The sequence below is a fragment of the Phascolarctos cinereus genome, unplaced genomic scaffold (genome assembly GCF_003287225.1).
Source record: "Phascolarctos cinereus isolate Bilbo 61053 unplaced genomic scaffold, phaCin_HiC Scaffold_4;HRSCAF=312, whole genome shotgun sequence".
Lineage (NCBI taxonomy): Eukaryota > Metazoa > Chordata > Mammalia > Diprotodontia > Phascolarctidae > Phascolarctos > Phascolarctos cinereus.
This window is the reverse complement of record NW_027555847.1, coordinates 520,190,115-520,205,895: the sequence shown is the minus strand read 5'-3', so window position 1 is coordinate 520,205,895 and position 15,781 is coordinate 520,190,115. Positions and strand designations below refer to the sequence as shown.

Genomic DNA, 15,781 nt, shown 5'->3' with positions numbered 1-15,781 from the left:
CTAGGTGGCACAGTGGTAAGGGCACTGGCCCTGGAATCAGGAAGACTTGATTTCAAATCTGGCTTCAGACACTTACTTAGCCATGTGACTCTGGGCAAGTCACTTAATCTCTGCTTGCCTTAGTTTCCTCTTCTATAAAATGGGAATAATAATAGCCCCTACCCAGGGTTGTTGTGAGAGTCAACTGAGATAATATTTATAAGGCACTTTGTAAACCTTGCAGTACTATATCATTGCTAGCTATTATGATAGAGAAGATAAAGGATTCCCATTGTTCCTCATTGCTTGAATTTCCTGATACAGTGCAATCCCCTGAACTTTCGAATGACTCATACAGATGAATGGCCACAGATGACTGTCTACTATATCCCCCTACCCCTGGCGCTAGGCAAGAGGGTCTAGAAAATGCCCTACTAATGGCCTTGGTGCCAGCCAAAGTGAAGTTGGTGGGATGGACTTACAGAGACACTATTACAGTTTTTAGATAATCTGCACGTTCAAAAGCAGAGGAAGGGAAGAAACAGTAAATAGGTAGAAGTAGCTTTGGGGAGCTTGACTTCATGGGCAGACTTACAGTCAGGCTGGCTTGAGTACATTGTGGCACCTCCCTGCCCAAATATAGCTTTCTATTGCATTGCTGAGATTTTTTAAACTTCACTTTAATAACAGCTAATATTTTCATGGTCTGTAAAGTACTTTATATACTTTATCTCATCTATCTCATTGAAGCCTCACAACTACCTTCTTAGGTAGGAACTAAAGTTATAATTATCCCTATTTTACATATAAGTAAACTGAGGCTGAAAGAGATAAAGTGACTTGCCCCAAGTGTCAGAGGCCAAAAGCATTTAAACCCAGTAATCGCCTTACTCCAAGACCAGGCTCCTTTTTCACTGTACTATACTGTAGTTCTGCCAAATATGCATTAATCTGATAATTAACTATTATCATTATCATTATCATTAATGTCCTCAGTAGTAGAATGTGAGCTCCTCTGGGGCGGGAATGGTTTCACTATACCTACACAATTTAACACAGTACTTTATACATTGCAGACTGTTAATAGCTGTTTGTTGAACTGAACTGAATATGTTCTGCACAACCACCTTGTGAAATACAAGTGTTATAATCCCTGTTTTATAGATGAGGAAACTGAGGTTCAGAGAGCATAAATGATTTATTTGGAACCACAAAGCAAGTGAATAGCAGAATTAGGTCTCTGACCCAGGTATTTTTTTCCAAAATTCAATGATCCTTCAACTAGACTACTCTGCCCCTAGAAATAAACAAAAATCCTCTTTTAAAAAAAGCACACAGCTCTGGGAGAATGAAGCTTTGGAATCTTAATAGCTTAGTCAGAATGCTTTCTTAATAGCTGACTTATGGGGATGTTAAGTGGCAAGAGAAGCAAAGGGTGAAGAGGGCAGGAGTGGAGTCAAATAAAACCAGAGCATGGAACATTAAGTGGGTATAGATACTCTCTATATCTCCACAGCTTTTGTGGGCTCTCTACTGCCTCTAGGATATGTAGTGAAAGTTCTATGTGCATGGACAGTTTCCATGTTCCTATAAGTTTGAGGTGAAAAAAAGAGCCACAATATCTGGTGGAAAATCTTTGTATTACATTTCCCAGAAGACTGTGCATAAAGCACGGCAACATTATCCAGGGTACACCCAGATTGAGTATGACTGCTTTCAGCATGTGCAGTTTAAAAGAGGCTACACGAGCCTCAAGGAGGATGGCAAAATGCAGGTAGTGATGGCTGGAAGATGCAGGCAGGGGAATGAGAGAGCCAGAGAAACAGTAGCCATGTCTAGACCTTGCTGTGAATATGGACAGGGATGGCAAGAGCCAGTCTGATGTCAGTGGACATGGAAAATCTGTGGAAAGGGATTCTGAGAGGTGCCAAATTGGTTCATACATCTTGTTTCTTTATCATAATGAAAAAGAAGTAGCTAAGCAAATACTGCTAAAATTATAATCTCTATCAACTTCAGTTGAGTGATGTGACCATTTCTCTCTCTTCCCATGCTGGGAGGAGAGAAAGGACTTAATTGTGGAATGTTTACAACCTGATTCAATAACTAGTTATTCACTTTATATTCTAATTTAATTAAATGACTTTTGCTCTGGCTTCATAAATCATCTGGCATGGTCTTGCTCAGATTCGCTAGTTGAGATTTGGGTATAGGGAAAACCAAAACAATATAATGAACTTGGTAAGCAGGGCTTACCCCAGAGCTGCATGAAGGTCTACGCTACATTTGTCAAGCCTCATCTAGGAATTTTTTTTTTGGTTGAATAAAGCTGTTTAGAGCACAGGGTTAATTTAAGGCTACTTATATCTATCATTATAACTATCCACTGAAGATTTTTCCTTTGTTTTTTCTCTTATTTTATTTATTTGTTTGTTTTTGGTGAGGCAATCGGGGTTAAGTGACTTGCCCAGGGTCATACAGGTAGTGAGTATCATGTGTCTGAGGCTGGATTTGAACTCAGGTCCTCCAGATTCCAGGGCCAATGCTCTATCCATTGCACCACCTAGCTGCCTCCTTTGTTTTTTCTTAAGCTATAAATGGCAGTAAACTTTTCCAACTCAATTCGTGTAGATCAGACCAGCTATTATCCTGTTGTCCTGTTGTGGGTCAAAGTATCATTAGAATTGTGGATTTTGGGGAGTTTGGTTTTTTGCGGGGAGTTTTGGTGCCAAAGCAGTGTTGTGAAACTGTCATTGTGCATCGCACATTTGAGTACGGAACTGAATCATCACCACGGGATAAATTCAGTAAAATTCACGCTCATTAATAGGATGTGACCCTTATCCAAGATTTCTGGTTTGGGGGAAATTCTGAAGATGATGCTAAAAGTAAAGGCTCTACACCATGATGTCAACACTGGGGAAATACAAATAAAGATAATTCTTCTTAATGAGTGAAGGTCTCTTTTAATCCTAAACCTTGTGAGAATATAGAGTCTCCACGGACACATTAATCAACAGACAAAATACAAATTGCTCAGCCTGGCATTTAAGGTCCCTGCAATCTGATTTTAATCTGCCTTTCCTGCCTTATTTCATATTAATTCCCTAATATGAAATATTTTACATTTTGACCAAACTGACCCTAGATATGCCATCTCACGTGACACATTCTGTCTCCTAGGCCTGGAATGCACTCCTTCTTGACCCCTACTTCTTAGAATCCTTAGCTTCTTTTAAGACTTTAATCCTTAGCTTTTCTTTAAGGTGCCACCTCCTATGGGGAAGCATTTCTGGTTCTATCCAGCTGTTATTACTCTCCCTCTCTATGACTAATCCTGTATTTACTTATCTATGTACATGTTACATCCAGTAAGTAGACTATAACCTCCTCTAAGACAAGGTCTTTCATTTTCATCTTTGTAGTCCCAGCACTTAACATAATGTCTTGGCACACAGTTGGTGTTTAATAAATGTTGAATGCATGAATGGGCGAATGTACCTAAGCCTTTCTAGGCTTTCCTGAGCCTCAGGTCCTAGGTGTCTGGGGGCTAAGGGAACCTGGGTATCAGAAAGTGAGGAAGGAGCCAAGACACAGAATGGAAGACCACTAAAAGACTACCTTTACCTCCTCAAAACTTTGCCTAGGGATATCGTGTGCTCATAAAAGGAAGCCTTATCTTGTTTATCCTCTTTCTCCTTGGAATTCATGGCCTACTACCCTTAGGACTTAGAAATGAGCTAAGTATTTGTTATTTAATAAACCCTATTCAATAAACTTCTATGGCTCCTTATTATCTATGGATCGAAGATAAACTCTCATGTTTGGCATTTAAAGCTCTTTATAATCTGGCTCCCACTTTCCTTTCCAGCTTTATTAAGACTCCCCTACATGTACTCTCCAGTCCAATTTTCCTATATCCAGCCTATATAGCTCCTCTAGGGCAGGGTCTTTCATTTTCATCTTCGTATTCCCTTGGAATGCCTTACTGCTCCTCACACAGGATGCTCCATCTAACAGGCACTGCATGCTTTTTAGAACCCCAAGCTCAGCTCAAATACCACCGTCCACACAAAGCTTTTCTTGATTCTCCCACCTGCTAGTGCATCCTCCACTCTCCCCAAATCACCTTGTATTAATTTTGCCTGTCTTTATATATGTACTTTTTTGCTGTTCACCTTGTTAGAATGTTCCCTTTCTGACTGTATCCCCAGTGCCTAGAACCATGTAGGCACTTAAATGCTTGTTAACCTCATAGGCTTTTATGATCTGGCCTGGGAATGTTAAAACCACTTACAGTACTGTTTCTAATGAAATTGTTTTCTTTTTTCCAAACAAACTGGGAATAAGACCCATCCCTAAGTTGGATGCCAGCTGTATTCAATTTTGCTGATGGAGAGAAATCACCAGCTTACGGCCAGTCTTTGGTGCCACTCAAAAAAGACAATGGTGACATATGAAGCAATAGAAAAAGTCAAATGTTTTGGAGTCAAAGGACACAGAGCTATATCCTGGCTTGAACACTTAATATTTTGGTCAAATTATTTTAGGTCCTGTTTCCCCAGATTATATAATCTTTAAGCTTCCTTCCAACTCTAAGACTTTGGAAACAAAATGCATAGGATACTCATAGATACTACAGAAAGCCTGCATCTCCAGGTCACTATGTTCTTACACAATTATACAAATACAGTCTTTTCAAACAAATCGAAGAGAAGATATGATAAAGGCTTATTTGGCAAAATTCACTACCTAAATGTCTTTTCTTGCCATGTAGAATGTGGTCCAGAAGATGACCTTTGAAACTAAAATATTTAACTACATTCCTGAACTCAGGGATTGTGTGAATTATATAACTCAATTTAGGCTATTATTTTATATGCAAAAACATTACTTCTTAGATTTTCTCAATTATAAGTAGGGAAGAAATTTGATCAGGAAGGTAAAATGGAGGTTGTCACATAATACTCTGTGTGTGATTTCTGTGAGCGATCTCCATAATGTGGCTTTGGCATCTCTTTGAAATATAATTATTTTTTGAAAGAACCAGTGTACCAATACATAACCGTAATAACATTTAAAAAAAAATTATCTATCTACTGAGCTTCTCCATTAGTGTGAATATACTTAAGATTTGCTTGTGTATCTCATTTCTTCACATGACCATAATTCTCAAAGTGTGGTCCAGGGACCATTGGGGATCCCTGAGACCATTTCAGGAGGTTGACAAGATCAAACTATTATCATGATAATACTAAGACACTGTTTGTTAAAATACTCTTCCTTTTTCCAACTACATTATGTGTGAGGCTGGATTTTCTTCATATACTTCAACCAAAATAACTTATTGTAACAGAATGAATGGGAAATCAGATACAAGACTCTAGATGCCTTCCATAAAGCTAGTCATTAAATTTGCAAAAAAATACGTAAACGCCATTCTTTTCACTAATTTTTTGTTTTGGAAAATAAAACATTTCTCATAAAATATGTTCACGTATAATAGATTTATTATGGTTATTTAAAATGAATTAATTTTTTTAAATGTTTAATTTCTAAGATGGCAAATGTTAATATACATAACCCACACAAACCAAAAGTTTTGGGGGTTGTCAATAATTTTAAAGTGGGTATAGGGTCCTGAAACCAAAAAGTCTGAGAACCACTGAACTCTAACTAAACTTTCAGGAGCCTCATAACACTCTGTTCAGTGCATTTAATCTGCAGTTACTCAACAACTGTTTGTTGATGATTATGACAGAGACAAACAGCTATATGGTTTCATATAATAACAATGCTAAAAAATCATACTACCCTTCAATAATTCAAAGATCCATTATTTCATTGGTATGGATATTCCCTTTATTAAGGCAGAGTACACTCACTCCAGATTTTACCTAATAAATAGTTTTCAGTCAAGCAATGTAAACATTTAATAAGTGCCTACTACGTGCCAGGAACTGTGCTAAGCACTAGGGATACAAAGAAAGGCAAAAGACAATCCCCATCCTCAAGCAGCTCACAATCTAATGGGGAGAGTCAATACATAAAAAGAAACTGAAAAGGGTGGGCAGGAGGTAGGGACTTGGGCGGGGGAGAAGGGGACCTGACCAGGGGCTGATGAAATCCTGAGTGGGAAATTATGAGATGACTACATTGGGTTTCCTCCTTAAATGGAAGATTTGAGAGGAGCTCTACAATGTACACCCTCCACCCTCTCCCTTCATTAAGTGATTCTATGACAGAAAAAATAATCTGCTGATTACACTTAGCTGGGTTGGTCTTTTGATGACAATGTCTGTTATTGGACTTCTCCATCAAGGTTCTCTGGGTTGGCAGGATATATCAAAGTTTGTGCTCCACTGTACAACCTTTGAGAACCCAGGGATGTGGAAAGGCATTGGAAGAAGACTTTGATGGAGGGAAAATAGTAATAGTCTGCATTTACATGGTATTTCAGAGACCACAAAACACTTTTAAGATCATAGGAGCATAGATTTAGAGCTGGAATCTCAGAAGTCTTTGAGTATAATTCCTTTATTTCACATATGAGGAAACTGAGGCACAGTAGGGTAAGTGACTAATCCAAGGTCACAAATGTCTGAGATAGGATTTGAATCCAAGCTTTCCTGATGAAAAAAGACCAAGTAGATGGCTATATACACAACATGATGATATTTGAAATGAAAAACCATCATTTTGATAATATTTTACCCAAGACAAGGTCAAGAGCAGTCAGATTTCCTGGGTGTCAGTTGTATCAAAGAAGTAGGAGAAATGCAAGTGAGACTATGAGACATCTCTCTAGATAAGGGCTTTTTAAAACCATCCATTCATTTTCAGAAAGAACATCTCAAAGCTGTTCTACGACAGGTAAAGAAGCTTGGAGTAGAAATGAACTTTTAAAAATCTGTTACTAATACTATATGAAATAAGAGTTTTCATAAACATTCTTTGGGTAATGTAGAATACAGATAGATGAACCATGATTACCCTCCCCTAATTTTCCCACAACAAGTTGTGGGATGGAGGCAGGAGTCAAAATTCATGGGTAAAGTAGAATATAAACTCCTGGAAGTCAAGATGCTTTGTCTTAGAGTTGGAAGGGACTTTACTGATCAAAGAGCTCAACTCTTTGCATGCTGAATGAATCCCCTCTAAGATATCCATGCTAAATGGACATTTATTCTGCTTTAACAGTTATGTGACAGGGAAACTGGTGCCTTACAAAAGCAGCCTGTCTCTATTTTGGATAATTCTGAAGTTTTGCTTTATTGTTCCTCCCTAAGAATTGGAATCGTTGGCTCTGTTTGTATCCTTAAGACCACAAATAATAAATCTATACTTATTCACTCTTATATGAAAATCCTTCAAATATCTGAAGATAGCTATCATGTGTCTCCTATGTTTATCTTGTTTAGGCTTCAGTTTTCTTATCTGTAAAATGGGGATAATAGTATCTACTCAAAGGAATATTGTGAGGCTCAAATAGAGTAATACATGTAAAACACTTTGAAAACATTAAAAGACTAAATAAATGACAGCAAATATCTGATATATTATTCTTATCACCAGGTCATGTCTTACTAAGTATTCAGCAGAAATTATATTTTTAAAGACTGTAATGATGTATTGCATAGTGGACCCTGTTTCCTTGCATAATAAACATTGATTATTAAATCTAGGTTCCTTAAAGATAATCCCTTTGTTAACTTCTCATGACAATGAGCTGATTTGACATAATCCCCTCTGTTTCCACAGACAAATCCATACGACTCAGCCATTTGATGCTTCATTGTTGGCATACTAGTGGTTAAGTTCCTTTTCATTCTATTCTTGCATCTTAGTTGTATCACAGGTTCAATCCACAGGTAAGTTATTTTTGGTTAGATTTGAAAAACCAAGAATATCAGCTTATAACTGCTTGGCAAAGTGACATTTGCTTATTTCAAAGATTGTCTATAGGCTTTTAAAAAACACATCTGTTAATCATGTGCTTTATTATATTGCCATTTGATCCTTCATAATGCTAACAGCTTGATGTGGAAAGGAAGTGAATGCTCCATGTGCTATAGGATGGAAGGCAACTGGAAACTCAAAAGAGTACCTTGTTGCCACTGGCTATGGTCTACTCTTTAACTTCCCATTAGGGTCTCTAGGACGTACCCTGCCTGAGGGAGGCACACTGGGCATTTGTCTCCAATTCTAGCTTCATCCTTGAAATAAATGCCCTCATATAAGTTACTGCTTGAAACACTTTGGCTTTATTAATCCAAGCAGTAACATTTTAGATCTATCTACTGTGACAGAATCACAGAATTTCAGAGAAGGAAGGGAGCTTCTGCCTCCAGTATCTCATCCAATCTCAACATCCTTATTTCTATCAACCAAACATCGTATTTATTCTTCGAAACATCACAGAACTTAACATAACAAAATAGACTATAGATAACCAAAGTGTAACAGACATAGAATGCTAAAATTGGATGGCCCCCTGGACCTGATATTTTACTATTTTAAAGTCCTAAAACAGACACACACACCCCCAAACACATTGTATGCATATATGATCAAAATGGATCCAGAAGCCTGGACTTACCGGCTGCAAAGTATCTTCTTGCCTCCTGTTTTGACTCTGCCGATTGATGAAGGACCGTGTTGAGAGCTTGTAGTGATTCAACAAGCAAATGATCACCACGACCATCACCGTGATCACAACAATGATGATAATGATCTGGACAAACTCCAGTTCAGCTGAGAAAGAGAAAAAACATGAATGCTTTAACAAAACTCTCCTTCTTTTCCCTCCCAGGTGCTGTCTTAGAAATGTTCACCTTCTTAAAATTCACCCAGACATAGAATACAAGGACACTGCTTCATACTAGATTCTAACATCTTAATGTCTCAATAGGAGAAGCAGCATGGGGTTGTGAAAGGATCCCTGAACTTAGCCTAGAATCTTATTTGCTGCTATGTGACCACAAGAAAATCATTTAACCTCTTCAAATCTCAGTTTCTTCATCTATAAAATGGAGATAATAACATTTGTACTACCAACTTCGTGGGATTGCTGTGATGGAAGCACTTTGTAAAATTATAAATGCCATACAAATATGAATTGTTGTTAGTAGTGTGTTGAGTTTCTAGAAGCAGGGAGAGAGACCTTAGAGCAGGGGTTCTTGACCTTTTTTTGTGTCATGGACTCTTCTTTTGGCCGTCAGGTATAGCCTATAGATCCCTTCTCAGAACAGCTTTTTAAAAAATTCATAATTGAAAGAAATACTAAATATCAGTGAGGTTACTAAAAATAAAGAAGCATTTTTTTTATCCAAGTTCACAGACTCTCTAAAAATATACCTAGGGGTATGAAATCAATCCTTGAAAGACTGTAGGCTCCCAAGCTAAAAACCTCTGCCCTAGAAGAAGCCTGTTGCTAAGTGATCTCTGCTAGTCTGCTAAATGTACTTGTTATTACCAACCATACTCATAATGCTTATTATTCTAGAGAGGTGGGGGAGGGAGGGAAGAGAAAGGAAGCTTTATAATAATTGATTCAGGTTAACTCATAAGCCCTCAGTGAGGTCAGACATGATAATCAGCCCAACTTCCAAAATGAAAAAATCAAGGTACAATAAGATTAAATTGTCCAAACTCCATACACTGAAGCTTATCCCAACTAGATAGCACCTCCTGTTACGTTCCTTGGACTCTACCTTCCTTTGTCATATTAAATAAAACCACCATGCTCCTGTGTCTCTCAATCAATCAATCAATCAAAAAGCATTTATTAAGCAGCTACTAAATTACTCAGAATCATAGAATTTTGAGAGTCGGAAGGGACCTCTGTGGCCCTTTAGTCCAATCTATTCATGAAAGGAATTCCTACTATATATAACCTATATGACAAGCAGTCCCTACTTTTCAGTCTTCTCATACTTTTCTCCCTATCATACATATACTCTCTGATCTGGCTACACTGGTTTGCTTGCTACTTCTCACATGTGACATTCCATTTCCCATTGCATTGCCTTTGCATTGGCTTCCCCTCATGCCTGGAATGCTCTCCTCCTAACTTCTGCCTCCTGGTTTCTCTGTCTTCTTCAAGACTCAGCTCAGATCCCATTTTCTTCAAGAGGTCTTTCCCAGTACCCTAGCTGCTAGCGCCTTCTACACACACACACATACACACACACACACACACACACACACACACACACACACACGCACACACCCCTTTTATGTATCTAGTTATTTATTTTTTTATCAACTCCATTACAATGCTTAACAAATGCTTGGTAACTGACTGTTCATTCAGCCTCTGCTTGAAGACCTCCAAGGAGGGGAAACCAACTGCCTTTCCAGGAAGCCCATCCTACTTCAGGATAGCTCTAATCGCTACAAAGATTTCCTGACCTCAAGCTTAAGCTGGACTCTGCAACTTCTATCCACTGCTTCTTGGTTCTGCCCTTTGGGGTCAAATAACCCTTCAAAGACTTGATTGATAGCTAACATGTCTCTCCTGAGTCTTCTCTTCTCCATGCTATATATACCTAGTTTCTTCAGCCCATCCTTATACAACCTGGACTTAATGCCCTTCACCATCTTGGTTGCTCTTTCCTGGACACTTTCCAATAATATATTTATATGATTTCTTTCTTTTTAAAAATTTATTTTATTTTTAATTTATGGAATAAAGCAAACATTTCCATAACACAGTATAATAAAAAAGATGATTGCACATGAAACAGCAAATCTACTACGCACAACTTATTATTCCTTTTAAATATCAACAAGGTTAATGTACAAATTTCCTTTTTAAAATTATATTTAATATTCTTCTTAAGTTGTGATGCCAGAACTTAACACAACACTCCAGATGTGGTCTGATAAAAGACAGAGTACAATGAAACTATTACCTCTGTACTTTTAAATGCTATACCTCTCTGAATACAGTCCAACAACACATGGGCATTTTGGCTGCAACATTACACTGCTAACTATTACCTAAAACTCCCAGGTCTTATTCAGAATAACTACTGTCTAGGTATGCCACTCTTATATTGACCTTGTAAAGCTGATTTTTTTTGTACCCAAATTTAAAATTCTAAAGGTATCCCTACTGAATTTCATGTTATTAGATTTAGCCCAAAATTCTAGTCTGTCAAGAACTTACATGTGTCAGCTATCCCACTAAGCTCTGTCATCTGTAAATCTGACAAGCATGCCATCTATTGATCTATCCATCTATCTATTTATCTACTTATGTCTTTAACCATCTCACTGATTGAAAAGTTAAGCAACAGAAGGCCAAGTACAGATCCCTGGGATATTCCACTGTAGACTTCGTGGTCTGCTGACACTGAATCATTAACAATTATTTTTGAGTCTGTCCCCCTCCCCCAGCCAGCTCTGAACCCAGCTGATTGTATAATTGTGTAATCAGTCCATAGCTCTCCATCTTCTCCACAAAAATAATATGTAATACTTTATAAAAAATTCTAAAACATAGTAAGAAAACTATATTTGCAGTCATTTCCACATCTAATTTAGTGATCTTGCCAAAAAAAGAAAGGACATTAATCTGGCATGATCTGTTTTGATGAAAACATGCTGGCTTTTTAAAATCACCATTTCCATTATAAGATGTTCAGAATCCATCTCTTTAATGATACAATTAGGAATTTTCTCAGGAATCAGGAATGGCCTATCTCTTGTAGACTGATCTCTTCCACTTTTAAAAAATTTGGACATTTGCCCTTCTCTAATCCTGTGGCACCTCTCTTGTTTTCCATGCTCTTTCAAATACCACTGATAAGTGTCTCACTAATTACATTTGCTAGTTCTTTCACTATCTTATGATACAGTTCATTTAGGCCAGGTGACCTGAGTTCACCAGGAAAGCTAGGTGCTTTCTTAGCACCTTCTTATTTACCATGGATATCTATTCCCCATTGGTCATATTTTGTTCAATCATCTCTGGTATGCTAAGTTATTCTCCATGACTATGGGCTTTCCTTTTAGACAAAATGTATTCAAGACTTTGTCTGAGAAGGTTATTTAAAAAAATAATCAGGGACATAAGTTCTGGATCCTTCAAATGTTGTAAATTCAGCATAAGAAAGATATTGAGTGATGTAGGGTATAGTAAGAACTGAAGGGTAGTAAAAGAATAAGAGTCGGCGAATGTTTCTGTAGCCTGCAGCTACTCTCTGTCAAACATACGATCCAGTCAATAATGCTATAACTCTCAGAGATGGAGAAGTAAGCCAAGGATGTGAGAGCATAGATAAAACTTTAAGGAATCATCACATAGAAGCTGTCAACTCTCCCATTCTTAACAGTAGCATTCTTCTGGTTTGATGCCTGTGAGATGATCAAGATCTATGCTTTTACAATATAAAGGTTATTCAATGCCAAATAATAAGAACTACCCAAATTACTATCTTGTCTTAAGGTTTACAAATTGCTTTCCTCACAACTGTCAAGTAAGCAGTACAAATATTATCTTCATCATACAGATGAGGAAATTGAGGCTTAGAAAGATGAAAGGATTTGCCCATGGTCACACAGTTCTAGACATCTGAGCTAAGATAACTATGAAGACTCTTACAATGCTCATGTGACTAAAAGACCACTGAGATGCTGTCTGTCACACATGAGGTAAAGCGGAACTTGGTAAAGGGGGAATGCATGAACCCAAAGTGAGACAAAATATATACAGCACTTTTTAATCTTTAAAGCACTATAGACATGACAGTTGTTATTATAAATGTCTTTATAAAAGACCAAAGAGAAGGAAAGCATGACTAAAAGAATTCTTGAATTAATTTTGCTTAGCTTAAAGTAGGAAACTATGGTGGTACCAGATCAACCTAAATATTATGTCTTGCTTTACAAAAGGAAACATTTGAAAGATTATTTTTATTTTGCAGGAGAAAAGCAGTCAGAGCTTTTAAAAAATGCACTGGGGAATTATAAGTCTTTTCTTTTCTCAAGAAAAATTAATTGCTTTATGGACATTGAAATGGATGAAAGCTATGATTAAAATAATGGCAGTCTGGGTAAAATCTTCATGTGATTAATTCTCTTCTACCTGGAGGATGTCTTTCAAGGTCACTTTTCTATCCTTGTGCATGGAAAACAATATAGCTAATATTTCATTACTATCTGTAGTAAAGGAAATAAAATGGATGTTATGACTTCAGAATATTTTCATTCTCCCCTCCTTCTTCTCCTCCCTCCCTTCTTTCCTTCCTTCCTCTCTCCCTTCCTCCCTTGGTATAGGAAATTCCAAGATGAGAAAAGTTCTTCTACCAATGAAGGTCAGCACCTTCTCTGCAACTTGAAAGCCTTAAAGAGCTGCAAAGCCTTAAAGAGTTGCCTAGAGTACTGAGGTCAAGTAACTTAGCCAGAGTCATATATAGTCAGCATGTTAAAAGTGGAACTTGAACTCAAGTCTTCCTGGCACTAAGGCCTGTTCTCCATCCACTATGCCACATTGCCACTCCCAACATTTATTATTAATAAAATAACTCATATTTATGTAATACTTTAAGGTTTTCAAAATACTTCCTCCCAACAACCATATGGCACAGATGGTATAAGTATTATTGTTCCCATTTTCCAGATAGGATAACTGAGGATTTTTGAAAGATTATGTGGCCTGCCAAAATAACATTTAATTCTCCATTGTCTTGTCTTGTTCTCTAATTGTTTCGCATGTCTTCCTCTTCTCCCTAATTGGACTCAAAGTTTCTCAAGGGCAGAAACTACATTTGACACATATACACACCCCCATTGCCCCACTCCCTCCTAGCACAGTGCTGAACATATAATAGGCCTTCAATAAATACTTGCTAATTGATTGATTCACTACAGGGTTATTCCATGCAATAATTTTTTGGTTTGTTTTCACTTTTTAGTATTTTACTGCAGAGGAAGAAGGGAAAAAAAGTAGAGAAATGGTAAACTTCAGCACCAGGAGGTGCTACCAAATGAGGAGCAATCAGAAACGAAGAAAAAAATCACCTTTGGAATTAAAAGGCTCATCACTGGGAAAACAGAAATTAATTTGTACACATTTGATTGACCTACCTTTCTCCAGATAACTTATCTGTTGTGTAAAGCAAAGCATATTTGTGAGAAAGAATATCTGCAGAAGGTATTAGAGACATGGTAAATTCCCTCTTGAGCAGGTACTATTTCATCTATGACAAGTATAAGGCAAAGACATTTGATAGGGATAGCTGCCTGAAGTGTGAGTGTATACTACAGTGCAGTGCTTGCACAAGGAGATAGGCTGGAGACAGCAGTGGTAACCCAGGCTTCACAGTGGGTTTTAACAGGTCTCCTTTAGGCCTTCAGAGCTACCCTCATGTGAATGCATGCAAATGAAACAGATGGTCTTAGGGAAAACGTCAGGCTGATTTAAAATAAATCACCTTTACTTCTACAACTTCAAATAAAGTAAGATGCAAGAATGGAGTCTTTTTTTTTTTTTCCAGACATAATTCAAGCTGCTCAACTACCTTTAAGCAACAACGGCCCAAGTTCTACGCTCATTCACAATGCCTAAGGCCAGTGTCCTAACCTAGTAGAGACATAATCAAACTTTGACATGATAGCAAGGAATAGAGAAGGGAACAAAGATAAATATGAACATCATTTTATTATTGTTTCAAATTTGTATAAAATGCTTGAGAATTTGAAAATCAACATGCTTTATGGATTTTATGACTTGTAAATATTACACAAATATGTATTCAGCCAGATAATCAGGACATATAAATTATTCCTTTTGAATGAACAGAGATGAAAGTAATGATACAAATGAGGCATTAGAAGAAGGGCATAATCTGTTTCAAGACACTAGGATACCTTAGTGCCATAGGTAATCTGAAAGAATAAAACAAGTTCAAGCAGGACCATCTTTAGGATGTGAGGACCCCACACCTTTTTCTCTCTCCTCTCCTAACATCTTTATTCAGATTAAGTCTGGCTTAAATGATCCAAAATTGTCTTGAGGAAGAAAAGAAGGGAAAGGAATGTCACAATATACAACCGATATTCCTTCCTTTCATGGAAATTGGGAGACCATGGATGAGAAACGCTGCACTTCCCTGTGCAAAGCAATGACATTTATTTGAAAGATGGAAAAACAAAAGACACCAATAAAGCTGCTTCAAAACGAAACAGTATAATGTGCAGCTTGAGGGACACTGAGAGAGTAAGTGTGAATGTGTTTTTTTTTGGGGGTGGAGCACAAAGAGTTGGGGGTGGGGAGAGGAAGGAGTTGTCAAGTAACTAATTCCAGTCTTCCTCTGCTTTCTTGTAGGTAGATGCTTAATGTATGTTTTTTTGATTAACTGCCTATTATGTGTCAAGTATTGTGCTAGGCAGTGGGGATACAAAGCCAAAAATTAAACAGTCCCAACCCTTAAGGGAGGGCAGCTAGGTGCCATAGTGGATAGGGTGCTGGGTTGGTGGTCAGGAAGACTCACTTTCCTGAGTTCAAATCTGGCTTCAGACACTGACTAGCTGTGTGACCCTGGGCAAGTCACAGTTTACCTCAGTTTCTTCATCTGTAAAATGAGCTGGAGAAGGAAATGTCAAACCACTCCAGTATCTTTGCCAAGAAAGCCCCAAATGGAGTCATGAAGAGTCAAGCATGACTGAAACTATATGAACAACAACAAACTCTCAAGAAACTTCCATTCCATAGGAGGAGACACAAGTAGCATGTACATGTAATAGGGAAAGGCAGTGGAACTAGATGATCAAGAAAGATGTAGGAAGTGGTACC

At 37.6% G+C, this 15,781-nt stretch overlaps 1 protein-coding gene across 12 annotated transcripts in view; it reads right to left on the bottom strand.

Moving 5' to 3' along the window:
• Positions 1 to 15,781, bottom strand: part of LDLRAD4 (low density lipoprotein receptor class A domain containing 4) — a 578,389-nt gene that overhangs the window by 24,914 nt on the left and 537,694 nt on the right. For all 12 annotated transcript variants that reach the window (XM_078153536.1, XM_078153535.1, XM_020985600.2 and 9 more), the window contains one exon: positions 8,579 to 8,733. In XM_078153536.1, coding sequence (XP_078009662.1) covers positions 8,579 to 8,733 — 155 coding nt within the window. The remainder of the gene's footprint in view (positions 1 to 8,578; positions 8,734 to 15,781) is intronic.